General features: G+C 38.6%; 1 protein-coding gene across 1 annotated transcript in view; it reads right to left on the bottom strand.

Moving 5' to 3' along the window:
* Nucleotides 1-11282: 11282 nt before the first annotated feature.
* CDH2 (cadherin 2) overlaps nucleotides 11283-22732 on the bottom strand; it is a 115150-nt gene continuing 103700 nt past the window's right edge. Inside the window, exons 15-16 of the mRNA XM_040087533.2 lie at nucleotides 19878-20042; nucleotides 11283-12737 (exon numbers count right to left, since the gene is read on the bottom strand). Coding sequence (XP_039943467.1) covers nucleotides 12531-12737; nucleotides 19878-20042 — 372 coding nt within the window. The 3' untranslated portion in view covers nucleotides 11283-12530. The remainder of the gene's footprint in view (nucleotides 12738-19877; nucleotides 20043-22732) is intronic.

Here is a 22732-nt window from a genome sequence, read left to right as displayed (position 1 = left end):
TTGGAAGCTCCTAAGTTTGAAAAGCAAAGGAAACATAGGGGACAGGGAAGTGAGGGTTGAATTATCAGAATAACATGTAGATAAAAGTAAATGGAGGCATTTTGTGCATCCTGGACCTCACAAGATCTGTGTGATCACAGAGTAAGTATGAGGCAGCAGTAGTTTTCTGAAGTTTCTGAACTAAAAAATTCATTGTAAGCATTCCTTTATTTGAATATTACAGCCAAACTTTTTTTGTTTCCTAACTGCTGCCAACTTTTGTAATAGGCAACCCTATTTTTAAATGAAAATGTGTGAATGAAAAAAAATGTTGGCACCTTCAGGCTTTGGGTGAGTGGGGAGGCAAAAATTACTTTTAGCAGAAAAATAAGTTTGAACTAGTAAGAGATTTAACATCCAAAGGATGCTGTTATAATAACCCACAAGTGTTGTAACACAGTATCACACACCATCTAATGTCATCATCATTCTCTTAGTGGACTGTCGTGGGCTCAACATTTGCCTCACGGCATAAACATGAATATCAAGGTTTGTGAAGCTACATTTGTGTAAAAACTGTGTCATTAGAGGCTGTCATTTTGAAAAATGATAAATGGACCCCCAATATTCTTTAAAAGTGTTTTTGAAGGAAACTTGAGGCATAGAATCTCCTATAATCAGTGGTTCCTAAAATGACCCCCTTAATGAATGACAAAAGCACATGAAGGAAATAGCATTTTGAGCCATCTTACCTGTTCTGAGATCTAGACTAAGAGATTTCTTCTGCAATACCCTACCCCATGTGTCTGGTCAGTGAGAATGATGCACATTCCAGCTCACACATGGGAATAAAGCAGCTTAGCATGGTGCAGCTCGGAGGGCTGCTTCCTCTCCTGGCAAGGGCCATCTAAGAGTCAGCCCCTGCCCTGCTGTACACCCATCACTGTGCTCAGCTTTACACCTCTTTCCTTTCCTTTCCTTTCCTTTCCTTTCCTTTCCTTTCCTTTCCTTTCCTTTCCTTTCCTTTCCTTTCCTTTCCTTTCCTTTCCTTTCCTTTCCTTTCCTTTACTTTCCTTTCCTTTCCTGTCCTTTACTTTCGTTTCATTTCCTTTCCTTTCCTTTCCTTTCCTTTCGTTTCAATTGCTTTCCTTTCCTTTCATTTCCTTTCCTTTCCTTTCCTTTCATTTCTTTTTTCTTTCCTTTCCTTTCCTTTCCTTTCCTTTCCTTTCCTTTCCTTTCCTTTCCTCTGTTTACCGTGGGACTGTAATTGACTCTGGCTATTTCACACCTCCTTTTCCTTCCTGAAAAGTGGCTGAACACCTTCCAGGCTCTGGTAGGACCCTGCCTCCCCATCAAGCCGACACTCATACATCAAATCCTTTGACAGGCCACTTTATAAATGCAAATGTTGGAAGAATTTTAAGCTAACCAAACCAAACTGAAAGCATTCACACCTGTTTTCCTCTTGTTTTCTGAGGTATGTTCCAGGCTGAGCTGACTGTAAGACGAAGACCAACCAATGAGTGTAACATAGAGAGCAGTAGGAATTATTTTTGATCTTTCGAGGAAGGACATTCTCAGATAAAGAGGACCAAGCAGATGAAAATTCTGCTTTGCCTGAAGTGTTTTGAAGGTCTGGAAAGCACTTTGTGCATTTGAGTGCCCATTAGAGTCTGGAGGAAAAGTCAGCCTGAGAGACATGAATCGAATGGTACAAATAATTTTGGGGAGAGATGTAGTTACTGTATTGCTCCTTAGACATCCTGCATCTCTGAAACTTCACCCTGACAGCCACTAATTGAATGATACATATAACTGATTTTTGTAAACACAAAGCAAGTGAAATAAAAAAAATTCTTAGCTAGTGTAAATTAGCTTAGCCTGAGTAGTTTTAGCAGTTATGCAAAACTAAAGAAGGATATGAGAGAATCTGCCCCAATATATGAAATATTAGATAGTATTAATTTATTAATAAATTAGTAAATATTAAATACATGTGCGGGTACACGTATTTGTGTGTGTTCACATCCACAAGACCATAATACAATAGCAGCATTTTGTTTTAATACTTTTTATACTCAACCTCGAAATGGATAAAGTTGATGATATTTTGAGGATATCAGGTTTTATTAAAAAAAAAAAAAAAAAAGAAAAAAAAAGGAGAAATTCTTGCAGTGCATGAAGCTCTACCTCAGTAATACCCTTTCCTATTTATGGCAAGTAGTCTATGTGGCAGCTCTTCAGAGCAGAACTGGAACAGGTCTCAGGTTGGGTGACGCTGACATGGTTCTCTCACAAGATGAGCCACTCAAAAGTACTGTCATTAAAAAGAATGTGTCATTTTCTGACACAACTGAATACAGGACTTTGCCTACCAAAAACCAGGGAGAAAAACAAACAAACAAAAAAAACCACCAAACCAAAACAACAACAACAACACACCAAAAAACTCAAAAAAACCCCCCAAAACCAACCAACCAACAAAACCCCCAAACCACTCTACCTGTAACTTTTCTCATTTCTCTCAGATCTCCAATAAAAGCCCCACGATTCCTCCCTGCTACCAAATTATTTTTGGCTTTTAAAACCTTGCTTTTCCCTTTAGCTTCTGATGATTAACTCTCCCTGTAAACTGCTTTGTAATACTCTGCATGGAGGACAGTATATAAAAATAAATTGCATTGAGTTTGATCCAAACCTCATTTGACACAAAATTACACTGAGGTTCTGGGCTGCCTTTTTTCCTACCTCCACATTTCTAAGTCTGGCTGGCAAGCCAAATCATTTCTATTTGCTATCATAAAGGCTAAATAAAAGGGCAAACAACTCAATGCTTTTTCAATAAAATTCATGTTGTTATTTCAAAACGTAGTTCTCCTTTGTCAGTCTCCCCCCCCCCCCCATATACTCATTCACACAATACCACTTGGGTTGCTCATGTCTTTGCAAATTACAGTCTGCAGAAATTACGGAATAAGGTTCTACCTCTTTTGGTAAACCTGATCTGTGAAGAAAGAGTGAATCCGTTGGAAAATAAGCCTTTATTTACAGCACTGACAACAGTGAAAAGATGCAGCTTCGTGCTATTGTGCTGAGGTTATTACCTTCCTAGTAGCAAATCTCAGGACACCCAATTAAAGTTAACTTGCAGTTTGCAACAAGCAGCCTGTAAAGTTTGCTGGAAAGGAGCTGTCACATTGTCATTCAAAGTACTTTATATTAAACGGCACAAGACAGCAACAAAACATCTAATTATCTGATTACACTGCAAGAATAGTTTCTTACATGCACTGAATTTTGCATACCATCAATGAATGCAGACTGTGTGCGTCAGTGACTCACATAAACACAACAAAAAAATGAAAATAAAACAGAACAATGTCTCTCTGCTACTATTGCTCCTAAACAGCGAGAGAGTTTTGCTAATACTTCAAATTAACAGTGGGGATTCTGGGGACATTCAGCTCAGGAACAGAAGTTTGTTCTGTTCTGGCCCTGCACAAAGTGCATGGTGGCCAGAGACTGGACAGTCTGGGTGGCCACCAAGAGGAGAGCTGTGCACCAAGTTGGTACTCCATGGCATCCAAAGAGTTTCCTAAGAGAGACGATGAAGTAAAAAAAATGCAGCCTTAATCTTACTATTTCATATATACCTGCCCCTGACACTGTACAAGGAGCCCTTTGGAGGGTGGTTGGGACTAATAAAAATGTTCCTGTGGTGTGAAGGAGGGCAGGGATTTGCAGCTACTTCATGGGCAAGTTCTTGTGCACTTGCTCTTACCCTGGGAAGATCCAAGAAAAAAAAAAAAAACATTCAGGAGCCCTGGTGGAAAGTCAGACACACACAGTTAGAGAAAATTAATAAATTTCAGGTCTACGCCCAGGTTTACCCCACAGCTGCTCATTTCTCTAAGCAATTCAACAGGTGACAAAAGCAACAGAGCATCAGCAAGGATGCTGCACTGTTTCCCATAGCTTTTCTGCTTGTTAGTCTCACCATGGCTGGGTTGCCAGCTGATTGCACAGATAATATATCTGGTACTGCATGCGCAAAACTAAATGTGGGTAATGCACTCTCACTTCTTTGACTACAGTTTGGGGCAATACAGAGGGGAGAAAAGGGCTTCTTTTTATATCTTTATATAGGAGAATAATAAATTCAGTGGAGGTAGTTTTTAATTGCTTTACCGTGAGTATCTTCACATCAGCCATAACATAGTCCAACTTCTTCACAGTTCCAACTCTTTACACCATTAAACACAAATCTTGGCCCCTAGAGACCTCCTTTTACAGAAGGGAGAAACAATTTAGCCTCCATAACATATCAGTCTCCAGCTTGTCCTGAAAAGGCTGTCAATTGTGCTGAATTATGTATAAAATCAATGCGAGGTGCTGTCTGCCAAAGATGGGTTGACATTAGCAATTTTATTCTCACTGAAGGGGGTCGCAAGTCCCAAATCTTCAAGATCACAGAATAAGTGCTCATTCCACCCCCCCTTCTCTAGTTCTAAAATTATACTCATCTTGACTTTTTTTTTTTTTTTTTTTTAGAGTTTAAAAAAGGTCAAAACAAGATGCTGCTACTATAAAAAACCTCTTCAGTTACCTGCAATGGGCAAATTTATATAGTGTTGTTGATGGGGTGCTATTATAATCTGCCCTTTCTACCTATTTTTATTATAATCTCTTTTAAGTGGACTTCCACAAACATTTTCTTTTTGTCAGGGATCCCACAATATTCAATTAACAAATTGAATATTATATTCAATTAACAAAAATTTCCACTTAAGGCTCACTAAGGATTTTCAAGTAGTGGAGAAAATCTCCCCCACAATAAGATGCAGAAATATGCAGAAGCACAACATACCAATGTGAATGGAAAGGAGAAATAACCTTGTGATCTTCAGAGAAGCCCGGTATTTTATTTGCAACTGAATATGAATCCTATCCTTGTAAAACTGCCATCACTGTGCAGGTGGCCCACAGATCAACTGTAAATACTTACACAGCATCTAGCTCATGACCCAGCATTTTACTTTATGTTATTTCCTACTGTACTTATGAGCGGAACAGTGTTAAAATCTAATTTCACGGCTTCATCTTCTCCCTCTCCTCTAGAATGACAACTGATCTGACATTCAGATGCAGCTACCAAAAGTCTGAATGCCTAGTGGTCTTTGAGACCATCAGCCAACAAAACTGCCATCAAAATTCTCTTTCAAATACCCATATTCTGAAATATTAGATTTCAGAAATCTGAAATAGATTTCTGTAAAAGCTCATTTAAACAGGGTCACCTGTCATCACAACACAGCCCAGAGTTCAACAAACACAGTACCTTAGTGAATACAGTGAGTTGTTAAAACATATTAAGTAATTAAAGGACATTTTTCAAAAGGAAGTCAACCGATAATTGATAACAACTTGGAATTGTTATGTCAGCCTCTATTTTCTGAAAGAAATTTATTCATGTATATATTGCTGATGATTCAAGGTTGTTTATCTTCAAACGCTATCATACATGGCTGCAGGAATAATGCAGACATAAACGTTTCCCTGAGCTGAATGCTTGGGGGACATCCCCAGCGGGAGCATCTTGGTTGACTCAGGAGCTTTGGCTCTGAACCCGCTTTGGAAGGGGCGTGTTCTGCCACTCTCAGTCACGCTCTGCGATGCACCGCTCTGGTACATATGTTGACACTACTGAATTTCAAAGGGGAAACATCTTTCATGAGAACTTGACCTGATGGACTGCTGTTCAGCAAAAAGGATTGCTTTCCAGCGTCTGAAGGACGAGTCTGAAGGCTAGTGCTCAAAAGGTTTCTTTGTTGTTGTCAACACATATGAAAACCTTATTGCCATTTAAGTCTCGCTTTCAAACAGCTGAGGGCTGAGGGAGAATTTCCAGAAAACAATTAATTTTGTGAATAAATGCAAAGGATTTTTGACCTGTTTCCTTCATGATAAAGTCTCGAGATTTCCACAAGGTTTTCACGGAAAAACTCAATTTGTTTCAAAATAATGGCATTCGCTCAGCATATAAATCACCAAGGCATATAGTCCTTGAGCATGGGCTGGGGATTTTTTACATCCCAAAGAGTAGTTCAGGTGTTAAAAGACTTTTCTTAGGTATAGCAAATATTTAATTAGTTAGTCATACCAAGAAGGAACAACAGGAAACACCAAAGTAACTAACTCTAACTTAGAGCTTGGACTTAGACATTCTGCAGTCAGATAATTCGGTCTGCAAGTCAGTGTGAATTTTTGCCACACACAAAAAAGGGAAGATCAAAAAACTTGGCAAGAGCCTGGAATTCTTTGTTATGAAACATGACAGCACAACGGGTCTTTGAACTTGCCTCTCCCATTCCATGAGGAGTTTTTAAGGGTTGGGTTGACTATTTTTGGTCGTTTTTCTTGTTTACTTTCATTTTTGCCCAAATGAGGAAAAATCAGTTCTCAGAAAGATAGGGTTCTGAATATTGCTTCCTGACTATGTCAGGCTAAAAGATAAATTTTTGTTTATTTCTCAGTTTATCTTGAAATAACCTTACTGAGAAAACTGCTTTTGGTTAACTTCGAGTCAGAACATACCAGTAATGATTCTACATTTTTAGTGTAATTCCCTCTAATCATCCTAGCACACTGCTTGTTTTTATAACTGCTTCACACAATGCCACCAGTAATGAATGTTCTAGAATTGGAACATAATTTTGATTATCTGGCTATTACTTTTGATTTATGGCACACAGAGACAGCTGGGTTTTTATAAGCTCACTCTGCAGTACTGCAGATAACAAATGTAATGCAATAGTCAAACTTCTGTGATTTGGAACCCAGAACGGGTGGGCCCATGGATCTGTCTGTCTGTATATAACCATACCATATCAACACATTTTATCTTCAGAAGCAAGAGTACAAAAGTAATTTGCACAATGCTACTATTCATTATTCATACCCAGAGAAAAATATGTTTCTTTCAGAATCAGTATTTAGGCTCTGTGGGAGGGAGTGAACCACCTGAAGGTGGTTTCATGAAATTACATAAATGTGTACCACCATGAGGTTTAAAAATGCATTAGTGCTTGTGGGGAAAAAAAAAAAAAAAAATCCTCTCAAAATGAATATATTTTAAGTAATAGTCATAAATAAAATCCATTGCAAACAATGAAAAATCTAACTTTTTTCCTGGGCGCAACACCGGAAAATAGGAACTCTACAAGAATTTTCTCCATTCGGAGGAAAAAGATAGCCAATTTAAAGAAGAAGAGGTTGGTCACTGTTTCTTTTATGGCATATTGGTTAACGGTCTAAAAACAAGAGCAAAAGAGATTCTTAGAAAAACTGAAAATGGCTAAGTAGAAACAGACACAAAAGTGGAAACATTTTCTCAGACTTGCCAAGAGAACTAAGAAAGGAGAATTTATGCTTATTGAAGGCAAAAGGGTTTAAAAAACTATGCATTAGATGAGAAATGCAGCAAGCAACAAGAATAATTCATAAACCAGAGTGAATTCCCTTTGTTAATGAAAGACAAATGGTCCTAGGTATTTTCTGAAACATAGGTCGGGGGAGAATAATAAAGATGGAAGCAAATAGAAAATAATGACCATCTTGTTGAGGCACTAAGTGATGGTAAAGGTGGCGAGGCATGAAGGAGATGAGATGTATGGGTGAATTCCAGGGGTCCTACATGGGCGGCTTATTTGTGCTCAGAGAAGAGCACAAATAAGAGATCTGCAATTATGCGTAAATCTTCTGAGAGGCAACAGTTAAACCCACAGAAATGCATTCTCTGCATCTAAAGCAACAAGAGAGCAACTCAGAGAGCGGCACGTCCACCACCTCACCCTGACTGATCTTTCCAAAAAGCCTACTCTGGGCTGGGTTGTCACTGCAGGATTTGTCTGTATGTGGCAGAAAAGTCAAGAGAGCACATAAATGAGAAATCTGATTGTAAGTACCTAGTGTATCACTGGCAATTGCTGCATTTTTAGATGTCCTAGAAACCCACAGAGCTTTTGGGGGTAAAATACTGTTCAGGACACTGAACTTTGAAAAGGAAGACAAGCCTTCCCAGCTATTGCTATGTGGAGAACACGTCCTCCAGCCTGAAGCAAAACAACCAAACCAAAACAAGACTTAAGACCTTGATTCTTTGAGGCTTGTAAAGTGAAGATTACATAAAACCTGGTGTGAGATTTGACACTGTTCAACTACCTAGGTAAACTGGGGAGGAAAACTGGGAAAGCACAGTGCTGGAATGTAACCCAGCAGGACAGGAAGTAGCACTGACACTGAGAACTCCAGAAAAGGGACATCTCCAAGTTCTCTGTTAACCCAAAAAGATGTCTGGCCAGTAGAGACCTGCAGGTTGGCCAGAGAATGGCTTGCATTGATTCACCAAAGGGTCCCCAACAAATGGGATGCTCTTTCCCTATCTGTGTGACGGAAGGCACCTTGGGTTCCTGTGGGGAACACTTAAACACTTAACCTTTTTTCTTTAGTCCTTCTTCCCTGCTTCTATTTCCCAGCTGGGCTTTGTTGCTAAAGGGAAAGATTTTTGTTATTCCTGTGACATATGTTAAGTAAAGGGAAATTATCCTATGCTTTAAAGAAATTCCTAGGAAAGATCATTGTCTAGAGCGAGACTAAACATTAAAGTTTATTTAAGCAAATGTAAAACAAATAAAAAGTTAAGGACACCATACAAATCTAGATCATCCCTGGCTGAAAATTGTGTATAAAATATACCACTGTGAATTAGGTATTTAAGCATTCATCTGACTTTTCTGATTTTTATTTGACTAGTAAATATTGACTAAGGTAAAAGCAAGACCTTTGCTTTCACACTCCTGAACCAGAAAGGTAAATCTGCCAAAATCATGCTACTACTTCTAGCAGGAAGGTTTCTTAGGAAGGTGGGAGTAGTGTAAAGGAGGAATTGGTAGTGGCTTTCACGAGACATCTCTTAAATAACTACAGAAAGGTTTTAGAGACCTTTTGGGGACAGCAGAGTAGATGTAAATGTTTGTGGCTAAGGACTCTAGTCCAAAAAAGTACTGCATACCAAGAAGGAGAACTCCCAAGCAGCAGCCTTCATGTGGCTTTTAGTGTCTTTGGCACCAAAAGAACCACTTGGGAGTTCAACTACCTGGAGGGAGCTTGGCGAGTACATTTTAGACTGTTACAGGATGAGTATCAGCACACATTCACCAATATTTGGCAGTCCCAGAGAAAAGGCAGTAAGGTAGATCCATCCACACATAAGGCCATTGGCACCCATTTCAAATGTTTATTTCCTGAAACTACTCTTTCCCGCCTTTATCAGCCCTGAAGTTGAGAAGGATATACGCAATAAAAACTGTCACTGAAAGAAAATAAAAACAGCAGAAAGGCTGAAAGGCCTAAGTTCTAAAGCCTAATTTCTTGCCAGTAACTTCCTATGGATGAAGTGTCTAAAAAGCAGAGATCATATATGCCGCTACCGCCATTTACAAATTAGGCTGCAAGAGTTTCAGATTTTCAAAAATACCATAGGGCCCAACATTCGGCCATCTTCCTCTCAGTGCAGCCTTCTGATGGGCATTGAAGCAGGTATCATGGGTAGAAAACCTGGTTGCACATTTCTAGAATAAGAATGAATATGAAACTTGATGAAAGATGATCAAACATCTCTTTTCTTCTTCTATAAGCATTTGAGATGCATAAAAATCATTTGCCTTTTGTTCTGTTCAGCAGACCTAGCGCTGATCTATCACTGGGTCTGAGAACTGTTGCTACAATTTCAAAGGAGCTGTAGAGCTGGCTGTTTGTCTGATCAAGACAAAGCTCCTACTGCTGCGTAGAACAGTCAAGTGCTTATAAAAGATGACCTCCATCCACTTTCAACAAAAAATTGTGCTATAGCCCAAACTGGAAATCTTTCACAGATCTCTCCCCCAGTGTGTCTTTTAACATTCAATGTCAATGAATAAAGTTCATTTAGCATTTCCAGTTTATTGGTTCCAAGTAACAATAATAGATTATGCTTAAAATACATTTTTGCATAATTTGTTGTGCTAAAAGCTGTCTTCCACTTATTTAACATGCATTGACAGTTTAAATCCTGCCCTTTATGAAAGTTTTCCTTACTTAATTATGCATGGTCAGATTTTATTTCCACATCCCGATCTACGTCCTTTGTTCCTTTTATTACAAATTGATATTGGAAATAGCTTAACGGTGCTCGTTGGTAACTTTGACACATTACGCAAAAACCAAGGCCATATTACAGCAGTAGGCATAATTTACAGCCAGGTGTGCAGAGGTTGAAATAGTATATCCCAATCCAAGAGGATCGCTGCCTTACACCAGGAGCAAGAAAAAGGAAGGAGACATGGAAATCTCAGTCAAGGTATCCCCCATACAGCATTAAGGCTCCCCGAATTAGATTTCGGGGCTTACCTCCCAAAGTCAAGTTATGTAAATTCTGGTGTGAGTGCTGAGGGAGCACTGAAGTGGCACCAGTGAAGACTTTCCCCCCAGATTAACTTGCTGCCCACGCAGCTGCCCTGGCACAGAACGTGGCTATGCCAGACCCAGAGCCTGGCTCCCCTCCCTGTCCACTGAAGGCAGAACTGGGGTTTCTGCTGAGTTTGAGCTTCACACCATTCATAATTAGGTCCTTAATGCCTGTAAATGTAGGCATTAAACTTGGGCAGATTGCTGCAAGAGAACAAAGACAACTGCTGTACCTACTCTGCTTGCTTTGTTTGCAAGTAAATCATGGTAACAGGTCAGAGACATGTTTACTAACGTCAAATCTCCTAATAGGGCATTTTGATAGAGCTCCATGACCCTAAGCACCTCCTTGAAGGACATATGATTTGATGTGCACTCAGGTTAGCAGGGGCTTGTCTTCATTTCAGCACAAGAAAGTCCAGGCAGCAGAGGACTGCCACAATCTGCAATTTATTTATGCAACACGCAGCATAATCACACATTCATTAAACTGTCAGTCTAGAAATGAGCCAAAAGTGATGCAAGTTCTTATTTAGATAATGCACCATAAACCAAAGTGCTAGCCATCAGTGGGGAACTGAAAATTGTCATTCCCAGAAATCACTTTGTTTTTATCTGGGAACTTGCCCTCCAAATTTGTGCTGGGCTTTCTTTTATATGCAGATTGTTTTCAGTCTGGCAGGAGGAAATGCCAAAACAGCACACACTTCTCACAGAACTCAAACACATTTTGCACACTTTTTATTTACTGTAGTCACGGCTGCTCAGGTGGAAGAAAAAATGCCAAACCAAGCACCAGATCCAAAATTAGCATTTTATTCAGAACGTTGGGGTCAGAGGTGTATCATTCATATTCTGGTACACAATACAGAGGCAAAGCTGTTCTCAGAAGTCTCTCCAGTTTGAAAGCTCCTTCCCCCCCTCCCCTCCCCACCCTGAAAACATACAGTATATTTTCTCGTGCCACCAGTATCAGGCCAACTCCCCTCCCTCCCCTTTTTTTTGGTACAAATTATGTAAAACTTTTTTGTGCTAAGAACTTTTCTCCCTCCCCAAACCAAAAAAATAATAAAAATAAAATTAAAAAAAATATTGAGTACTCTAACTACAGTTCAACAATTGAATCAATGTCACTTGTTTGCAACCTGTTTTGTAAATACTTTATCCATAAACGAAAGATATAAACATGCAAAAACCTGAATCCATAGTCCAAATAATACATACACGTGTTCTGAAGTTTCTGTACTTCTCCACAGACTATGCCAATAAAACATTATGTACACATACCATTTTTTACAGTGAAGTGGGAAAAAAATACTAGAAATTAAAAAAAAAGAAAAAAAAAAAATTAAAAAACCCAAAAACCAAAACAAAAAGAAAAGTGTACATGGATTAAGACCAAAATGTGTCTAGCATTCTAGCATAAGGAAAAAAAAAAAATCAATTCTGCTACAAACTGGTGATATGAAAACTCCCTTTATTTGCAACCAGCTGCATAAGTTTTAGAATTTTAGTGAAAAAAGTCCCCTAACATCTAAAACTAGAAGTAATGTACATTGTTCCACCTCATGGTCCTCTCTCCCAGATAATAAAATTGTTCCATGAGGATTTTTTGTTTATTTTTAATCTCCTTATTTTAATAAAAGCAATGCGATGTAACAAAAGCATTGTGAAGTATATTGTGTTTCACCTTACTCCTCCCCACCCCAACATATTTTGTCTCTTTAATGCATCATTTCATAAATCAGTACCATTAAAGCCTTAAACATAAAACTAATTCCGATCTGAAAAAGGTACAAAAAGGCACATAAAATCCCAGTGCTTCTGTACTGTAAAATTCAAGTGTAACTGAGCTCAATATTTTTTTCCAAACAGCATTGGATCACTGATATTCCACGGAGCCCAAATCGGTTTGCAGCCTAAGCCAAAGCCTTCAGCAAGCACTTGTGCTAGTAGACTACAAAGTTAAAGCCTAGCTTCTGTATGCTTTTGGGGAATATCAGTTGAAATGTTTGTACTTGTCCAAAACCAAAGTTCACTTTGAAGTTTCAGTCATCACCTCCACCGTACATATCAGCAAGTTTCTTGAAACGTGGGCCCCAGTCATTTAGGTAGTCATAGTCTTGCTCACCACCACTACTTGAGGAGTTAAGAGAGCTCAAGGATCCAGCAGTGGAGCCGCTTCCTTCATAGTCAAAGACTAAGAGGGAGTCATACGGGGGGGCTGTAGGGTCATTGTCGGCTGCTTTAAGTCCCTGCAAGAAGGAGAGGGAGAAAATAAGATAAAGTTCTGTATCTGAGAACGAGACAGAAGCATATCCGGAATATCTGCGGCGCAGATATCTATCAAGCACCACTTGAGAAAACAAAGTTCCTCCTCTCCTGCCATTCAGTGCAAAACAGGATTTACATTTTTGTGACTCCTTTTAGAATGGCCAGGTTTCCAGCACTGTAGCTCCACACATTTTGAATGTGGCTGCAATTACAGCCCTAACAAAACCTTAAGAGAGAGTCATGGCACTGGGACTGAAGCTAGTAAATGAACAGTTTCAAAGATATACCGCTCACAACCTGTGTCATGGGCAATGTGGGAATGGATAGACAGATGGGGAAGGAGAAATAAGCACGTTTGCAAAGATTCACTTCAACAGCCATCTCACATGGTAAATAGCATATCCACTGACGTTCCTGGCCTGAAGTCCATCTGCATGTGCCAAAATCCATATTTAGTCAGTCCTGTAAACTCATGCACCTCTGGAGGCTGCTGTGAGAAAAATATATGGCATGTTGTCTTAAGCCTTTTATGTTTTGCCACATCTACCCATGAGATCCACCTGCCCTTCAGAAAAAACACGCAGTGATATCAAAGCTGAATACAAGATGATGACCGTTTTTGTTTCCTCATTTCAAAGTACTGAAGTTATCAACACACAAATAGTGGGCCATCAGCATTTTTAGATTTCCAGTCTATAGAGTTGAATAGCCCAAATTAAAACCAACACAAATGGAATTGGAGGAAATGCTGGGAAACTAAAGAGGAAAAGCCAGGAAAGAATCACACTTCTTCCAGAAAAAAGCCTCTTCGTTCCCGTTTTGTTATGTAAGTCCATACCTAAACACTTACATGAGTAACTGACTTTAGAATATGACACAATTTCTCTGTGCTTATCTGGGGAAGATTTACAAGCTGAATGTAAAAGCCTGAAGCCAAAAAGCCCTCTTATGATTTGTATTTTTTCAGCCTCACAGTTTCTTCCATAGGATTAACAGCGCTTTTTCAAGATCTTCCACTTTGAATAGGATCTACTCCAGCAGCCACTGACAGGGGATAATGTATCTTCCAGAAGTCTATAAGGCTGTGCTAAGATTTTATATTGCTCACTATTAATTTTTACCAGTGATATTTGTGCTGGCTTTTAATTTTTAATGTTTATTTATTTAAAGAATGGCATTATTATACTCCCACTTACTTGAAGGAATGAGCATGCCTCCTTCAAATTATTTAATATATTCTGGTTTTAGAAAAATACATTTCACTCTCAATTGTGTTTTGTCCAAATATGACAAAATGGAACCAGAAGCTGATTTTTCTTCTACAGATATGTATTATGGAGTATATATATATATTAAATCCATTAATTAAAGCATTTGGCATTGATAAGGTAGAAGTAAATCCTGGTTCTTTATTACCTATTTAAGTAATTCAGAATTGTGCAAAATAATTTCCAACCTAAAATAATTTCCAAATCAGTGGTGGAAAAGCCCAGCATATTTATCAAGCTAATGACCTCTAATCAAGAACAAATTTTGGCCTTGAAATGATCGTTTCATGTGGTACAACAACATCAAAAAGGTTATTAATAGCCTGCATTAAAAGCGCAATTTTGAATTAGGAGATAAGAATAATTGGTGATGCTTGTTATCTCTCTCTGGCATTTTCCGACCTGACGGCCGTAATAAGCACAAAAGATGTGAGATTTTGAAAAGGCAATAGCAAGTATTGGAAGACATCCCCTATCCAGCTTCCAAGGGGGAAGTTCTAAGGCTTTTTCTTATTTTCTGCTGCTGAAGCACAAAGGCAACTTTACTTCTTAGGCAGTAACTGGCCTTAGGGTATTTAGATTTTTCCTTAAGCCTGCTTGGGGTGACAGACACCCATGTGTTTGGAACACAGGTGACAGAGAAGGAGAATAAATACCAGTTGAGGTTAAGGAGTGCTGAAGTACGAATGCCAGGTATTCATGTGTGAAAGTCATTTAGGAAGCTGGTTTGGAGACGAAATGTTATTTCCTTGCAGTTCTGCCTACTAATAGCCAGCCAACCATGGGATACCAATTTATTTAAAAAAAAAAATCAGTGAACAAAACATTTTCCTACAAACTGCAAAAATTCTGATACCTATCAGTCATCCATGACAAGGCAGAAGTCAGTCTCTTTCCATCTCTTTCTGAAGGGGAAGTTGTAATTTTTTTTTCAATTTGCTGCTGCTATCATGATAGTGTTTCAGAAAAGGAAACTAGTTTTGAGTTACTGACTTACAAGATAGGATCTCACTAACAAATTCACTTTCTCAAAGGCTGTGCTGGCGGTGTAATCCATTTCATTCAGAGAACATAGCTACGGGTCATGTTTTGGAGGTATTGATTCAACTGTGCAGCACAAGTTACACTGACATTTGTACCTATCTCCTGGTTCACAGTGTAATGACTGAACTTAGTGTCTACCTCTTCAAATGACAAGATTTCTGCTGTATTTGTGTCACAAGTTACATACTAAAATGAGAGAGAAGGAAACACTACGATGTTTTCTCTTTCCCTCTGCTAAGCCAATTCTTTGAGCATACCCAGCATACTGCTGCACTTTGCTGTTGGGTTTTACAGCACGTCAGACAGCCCTGGCAGTGCTATCAGCTTATGAAGCTCCCTTCGGTTTTAGCACTGACACTTTTTTTTGTTTATTATGCTGTCCCCTTTCAGTGGGTGGAGGCGGTGTGGATACACAGCCTGCTGCATCTGCACAACTGAAAAGACAACAAATGGCTGCCAGCAGTGGCTTCTGCTGATTTTGCTGCAAAAGCATTTGTTGTCAGTCACTTCTGAAAAGAGATCTCAGTTTTCACCAGATGTGTTCAAGAAACTCAGAGCTGCAGAGTTGTTACAATTACTTGGTTTACAGTTTCCTCATCTGAAGACACAAAGTTTTTATTAGAGTGAGAAGCTCATTCAATAACAGAATTTCCGGGGCACATCCTCAGAAGCAGGGGAACCTGTTGGGACAGTGAACTGTCACATTTCTTTGCATGTGCTACACACCACCACACAAGTGGTCACAGAAGAGCCACAGCAGAAGAGAGGCCAGCTTGAGACCTCGAACAGACTCACTTTTTTCCGTTTCCTCTTTTATATACGTAGTAGAGCTTTAACTAAAGAGGAGATAAGGGGCAGAAGTGGAGAAGCTACAGTGCCTTGGCTGAGGAACAACAGCAAACTTGCCTTAATACAGGCAACATTCTCCATCTCTCTCAAATTAAAGGAAAGCAACCCCCTCAAATTTTGACCTAACATGAAACATTACAAAATCTAATGCTTCTGTTTTCATTAATCCTACTACTTAATCAGATTCAGCAGACTTTTGATGAGAAGGAAAGAAAGAACAGAAACATTTGGGGAAATACCAAAAAAAAAAAAAAAAAATTGGTTTATATCTGGAACCATTTTTTGAGATGAGAAAACAGAAACCATCGAGGGACTCCATTCTGCATGGAGGCGCACTGCATCAATAACCATTTACTAAGAACGAATTGAGGGTCCTCCACGTCCCCATGGCATGAGACCTTTAGTTTGCAATTTAAATTTATTTTACCTCAGGCTATGTCCTCTATTGATTATAAACATATTCTTAGCCACCAAATCTCCACCACAACATAACTTGCTTGAGATTTCTAGGGACATTATAGGTGGGTCTTGAAAACAGGATTAACAAAACTACTTCAAATGGGTCAAATTTATACTGTCCTGCAAATCCTGACTATTCTAAGTGTTAATTATGCTCCACACTCTGCCGGTTAGGCTTTAAAAGGCTCAAAATGGAAAACAAAGTCTACAGAGGATTTTTAATAACACATGACTTATTTTGCTGACTTGTTTGTACACTGGACTGGAAGAAAAGGAGGTTTTTTTCCTTCCCCTCTTAAATTACAGATTCATCTATCCATTGAAATAGACAAAACAAGAAAGCCCCTGAGGTAATTTAGCTTATGCTGGCAAAACCTATTTTGACTAACAGACACCTCTGGAACCTTCCTATTTTAGACAGTTCATGGCTCTGTACATGTTATCTCAACTCCGTGTTATAAAAATGCATGACTTTTTATCCTAATTCTAACTTATTTTTCAACTGAGAAGTCAACAGAACATTACAAAATACTCTTACTTATGTATGTCTCATTGAGTTAAGTAGGTTTAATACAAGGAATGACAGATAGAAAATAATATACCAGAAGAAACAGAGTACTGCTAAAAGAAAAAAAAAAAAAAAACCCTAAATGACCCACTACATCTTTTTTGCTTTTTGTTTCTATGACTCTGTAATGAAAATAAGATAAGACACACCCCCCATGCTTGCTTGGCAATGGGAGCTAAACCCTCCAGTATCTGAAATCAATGATTTATAGTTATTTTTTGTCAAAAGCTGAAGTAATTCAGAAGCTAATCTGAACAATGCTGTCTGTGTGTCTGAGGTGCTGGTGAGCATCCAAATCCACACGTGGACCAGCATCCTAAAAGATCGTACTGACCTGCGTCTCCTGGACTAGAGTCAAGTCACCCAAAAGATCGGACTGATCTCCAAAAGTGTTGCATCTTTTCAAAGCAAGGGGCTAAGGCAGACTGTTCCCGAAGTCCTGACAATTCAAAAGCAGCCCCTCCCTGCTCAGCTATGGACTGGGCTAGTTTTGTGGGTGGTTTGGGATAGAGATGCCCAAGGGAAGAATTAATAATAATATTGAATTTGGATGCAGAGAGATATGAACTTTGCTCTTTCTTATCTTGCTATGTTGCTTCCACAGCTTAGCTTATCTTCTGTAGGAACTGCCTTAAGAAATGTCTGGTACAGGCTTTACTCAAGGTATCTTTTCAATTTACCTCAAGTAAAACTGAGAGAAACTTACCAAATTTCTTGGGTTTAATCGTACGAGGACTGGAGGTACAATTTTCTGGAGAGTCTGAAAACCTGTGCAGCCTGAGCATTTTTGCTCTAAACACTGATAACTTTGAAATTTAGCTGTAACAATGAATACACTAGTATGAAAGACAGACCCATCTCCCCCCACATCCAGTAGACAAGTTATAATCACATCTGCCATGAGAAATTTTTTCCATAAAACTCAAATTAAGATGACACTATTTTAAAGAAATAAAATGCCCATTTTGCTCAGATTTCTGGTAAAACAGAGAGAGCACGGACAATCTCGGTGGCTGCTAGAGAGAGGGTTAGGTGGAATGCCTCGCAGTAAAACAATACATTCCTGTGAAATCCTAAGGAAAAAAAAACCTTATGAGGACAAGCTAAATATATAAGGCTTAAAACATAGAAACTACCTCACATAGCTCCTTTCAATCAGTGGATAGAATTAATTCTGAGCTAACCTGCAGACAAGAAAATTGCCGTGTTTTCTTTAACTTCATATATATTTCCATATATTTTCTTAATCAATGACATTAATGGAATTATTTTACTGTGTATGAATAGTTGGGAGAAGCTTTCTTTTTTGGTGGATGGCAAGGGGAAGCATAAAGGGAGGCACTGATATACTACAATAGACAGCAGGAAGGAAATGGCTCCACGCTCATCTGTAGTGCAATATAAACATACTGGGTTAAATCAGGACAGCAAGTACTGTTTCTTCAGCTCCATGTGTACACACTGATGCTATCATCTTCAGGAATGATACCCTACAGAAAAATGATGTTGCAAGAACAGCTCGCTAAGTCATTAAAAAATTGTAGGAGGCCAGACAACCTCTGGCCCCTTTCTGGCTTTCCAGCAGAATCAGAGCCATTCCCTGCCTTTGCTCCGTAACAGAGCTTCCTTGCTGCTTTGAGAACGACAAAAACCAGGGTTCTTCACTACTGCCTGCCAGGTGGACACTGTCTGGTCACAGCTGTGTGAGAACAGAATGGGATCTCTGATTGTTTGGAAGAACAAGGAAGTTCTTGCGTGTACACTGCCTTGGCCAACGGTGTGGCCCTTTTATTGTCCCATGCCTCCACTGTTTTCCAGAAGCCAAATATATCTGTAAGATTTAGAAGTGTAAGGCATGCAAAAACTGGAGTCTCTTAAAATACAATGTCTTACAAGAATATTTGTACATCTCCTGCTAGTCAACTCCCCTTTAAGTTTTTTGACAATTGTATCACTGTATACCTTAAAAGGGGAAAATTCAATTTTCTGCAGCTCTCTAACACAAAAGACTTTAGTATATTAGCCTGACTTTTCTTCAAGGCGAACAAGAATAAACACGTTTGCAGAAACGGTTCTGCAATACTCTGCAATGTGTCCAGCTCCAGCTGACAAGGAAGATAGGAGAAAACCAGAGAAAATAATTAACTACTACAATTCATGTACAGAATAAAGTAAAAATAAATTCTGGGTTAGCTTTTATTTCTATAACCAGCAAGCACAAGAAACACATTCTATCATAAGTACCACAACATCAATGATTTAAGACTGACCAGTGATAGAAATAATGAGGATAATTTCTTTCAGAACTATCAGTACTCTGGTATAGTCTGAATCTCAATTACATTTATTAGATTGAAGAATCAAAGATAATGCAAAATCTTTGAAAGCTCTATGACAAGACAAGTATTAAAGGCACTTACATAACATTTAATTTAGCTGCCCTGCTCACTAATCGTATTTGATGGAATTCTTTTGGTCTTATTGAAGGTACTGAATTTCCACTATTATCTGGATTCAAAGGGCAATGTACGAGGAGAATTAAAATGAACTTCTTCCATTATTAAATTACTGTGAATTAATAAATGAATTTAGGCTACACTACAGTTTTGTTAGTCTGTTTATTACTTGGAACGCATTGCATAATCCTGCTTGGAGATATTGTGGTTACAGCTGATAACGTACTATGAATGTAATTAATACGAATGCACAGAAGTTAATTGATATATCTTCCCTTTCTGTTTGAATGAATTAATTAAATTTGTCTGCACTTTAAGAGAACATATTTACTTCTGTCTAGAGAGACAATTTTAATCGTCTAAGGAAGTTTTAAAAAGTTATCATGTTCTAACATAACAGCTACTCATGCGGAGTAGAATAAACAAAATATAAAAGCTTATCAGATCTTAGGAGGAAACCCTTTTTCACTTCTTTACCTCATTAATGAAGTCCCCAATGTCCCCAGGATGAGGAGCAGCTGATCTGACTGGATACTGAGGTTCGGCATGGATCGGCCTTTCATCAAGACGTCTGATTCCAACAGGTTTGATGGCATCTGGTTCTACAGTGTCAGGCTGCTGGAGCTGGCTCAAGTCATAATCCTGCAAAATATGGAACAGACACAGTACGTTAGCAGAATTTCAAACAATATCTGTCGGGGGAAACATGGGAAGGAAAATAGGAAAAATGCAAAGTATCATTTTACCAGAAGTCTGGTTTTCAGGATTGTAATGCTTACTGAGAATAAGTCAATAGCACTGTTATTTGCATACCAACAGGATGTTATTTGATTTATACTCCCTGAATCTCCTGTTTTGATTCTATTCCATCAGATTTGTAGAGCTTCTCATAAGTTTTCCCTTGAGAAGTAGGGATTTGAGTAGTACTATTAAGGGACTAAACCCTTTACCTAGTAATGATGATTTACAGCACAGAGCAAAGAAGCCAAATCCAACTCTTATTTTGCTAAGGAAATAAATACCATGCATTCTGAGGAAAAAAAAACCAACAAAAAACAAGCAGAGTGTTCTGCAGCATTTTCTAATACCTTCAAAGAATGAATTTAAGACCCCTTGCTGATTTTATGTGGCTTCCATAATATGAAAGTCAAAGGGGAAAAAATGTCATAGAAGTACAAAGCTCCTCAGATTTGGCCTTAATTCTAAGCACCTTCTAGAGATTATTCATGAATCTGTTCATTAAGTACTTGATGCTGCAGTTGCAAACTCTGGCAGACTGATGAAGTTAGCATAGCAGTATGAATTCCAATAAGCAGTATGTATGTATGTGAAAAAATTAATTAGATCAATGTTTATGCATTGAACATAGATATGCCCGAACTCTCTTTGCACAGTATGATGCACTTCATCATTGTCATGCTCCTCACTGGTGCCATGTCTAGAAGGAAGTCGTGCTCTAGGATGCCTTTACATGGGGCATTGGTGAGAAAGTGCAACAAAGAACTGGACTCCAAGGCTTAAACAGAAGCCATTTAAGAATCAGCAGATAGGGGCTCATGCCAACTCTACTGTATGCCAGATGCCCCGCCCCACAAATAATCCAAGCACTTATAAGCATCCTATATAAGGTATTCTATTAATCAAAAATGTCCATTTTTTAACAGTGCTGTTCTGGTAAAAATCTTATCTATAATCTCAGCTTGCTGGAAGTTGTCTGTTCAGACTATTAGATTTTCATTAGCTCCTTACTGACTCCTAAGGGAAGGAATGCAAGCTTTCACTGCTGCTGTTACCTCTCGGGATGTAGATCCTTTCTGAGACTATGACCTCCTGTGACCCCAAACCCACTTTTGACCAGGAGAAGAATTCTTTTTGACAGCAGTGATGGTAGTTTGTGGGGAGAACTGTAACTGATTATCATATCTACTATACCTTTTGATTTGTTACTTGGGTTCTCAGATGGCTGTATACAAATATATAGTCAAAAAGGTGGAACAGCTCCACTGAGATCTGAGAATGCAGTTTCATATGCTTTAATTAGATTACAAGTTCCTTGGGGCAGAGCTGTAACTCCTACCCCTCGGTACTTCGTGTACCAAACAGAATAATAAGTGATCTCCAGGAAGCAGTATGAATCGGAGAAAAGTAAACAGAACAGAACTTTTTATCCTTTCCCTTTTTATTACAGAAAATAAATCGAAATAGTTTAGAGACATGCTATCAGAAAATCCTATCAAACACAAAAGAATGTACTTTTTAGAATGCTTCCAAACAAGTGCTTTTCATACCCACCCAAAAGACAAAGGTGGAAAACATCAACAAGGAGAAATGAAAAATACATTTTTTTTTTTAAATCTAAGCATTTCATTGTGGAGGAATTCAAACTGGTATGGTTAAATAACAATGTATTAAAACCAGAAGAGTGTCTCTGTTCATTTCAATTCTATAAACATAATTTATTTTTTCCCACCCACACACATGTATACAATTCTTTTACTGGTCATACAGAAATATAAATAAAGGTTGTCAGTCTATTATGTCTACATCTAAGGCACCCTTTTGTATGTGTTTAATAGTTTGAGACATATACAGACTCTAATAGCTAAAAAGTCAGCAAAGATCTGTGAGGTAACAGCAAGGCAGAACATGTCCTCATGTGGAATCCCACTTTAGTTTTATTTTCTAGGGTAATTTATGATAATGTCATTTAACCTTCTATGAGAGGAAATTTATTTTGCAGGTCCGACAGTGTCCAGACGGGAAAAGAAGATCCATTGTTATGTATTACCTCGGACTCTCCAACCCCTCGAATCAGTAAAATCAATACTTGTACATCAGTGAGGTATGGCCAATTCTTCCACCACCTCCCCAAACCTGCTGAGTGCCATGCAACGACTCCAGCGGTTTCAACATTCTGTCTAAAGTCAACTGTACTCAATTACCGCAAAGTAAAAGAAGGAAAAATGTTTTAAAATGCCAGATCGTAAGCTGTTTAGAGGCGCTGAGGTCCTATCTCTTCACTCAGTGCTGCTTTCACAGACAAGAGAGTGGGAAAGCTTTTCACATACTACCCAAAGCTCCTGAATGGACTTAAAGGTTGGCTTCAAACAGAGTTTGTTAAGATAGTTAACTGTAGAAGTGACAGCTGAATGGAAAAGTGGCACATCAAAGAGAGAACAAAACATGCTGGGATAGGCTGGGACAGACTGCTTTGAGCAGTATTCTGGGTCATCATTTTTACTCTTAATTTCAGGACCACAATTCAACAGTGTTTGGGTTTTGCTCCAGTCTTTTCTCATATAACCTGTTCATAGTTAAAATCTGCTTAGGGA

This window comes from Hirundo rustica, chromosome 1, assembly GCF_015227805.2.
Source record: "Hirundo rustica isolate bHirRus1 chromosome 1, bHirRus1.pri.v3, whole genome shotgun sequence".
Classification (NCBI taxonomy): Eukaryota; Metazoa; Chordata; class Aves; order Passeriformes; family Hirundinidae; genus Hirundo; species Hirundo rustica.
This window is presented reverse-complemented; position numbering and strand designations above follow the sequence as displayed.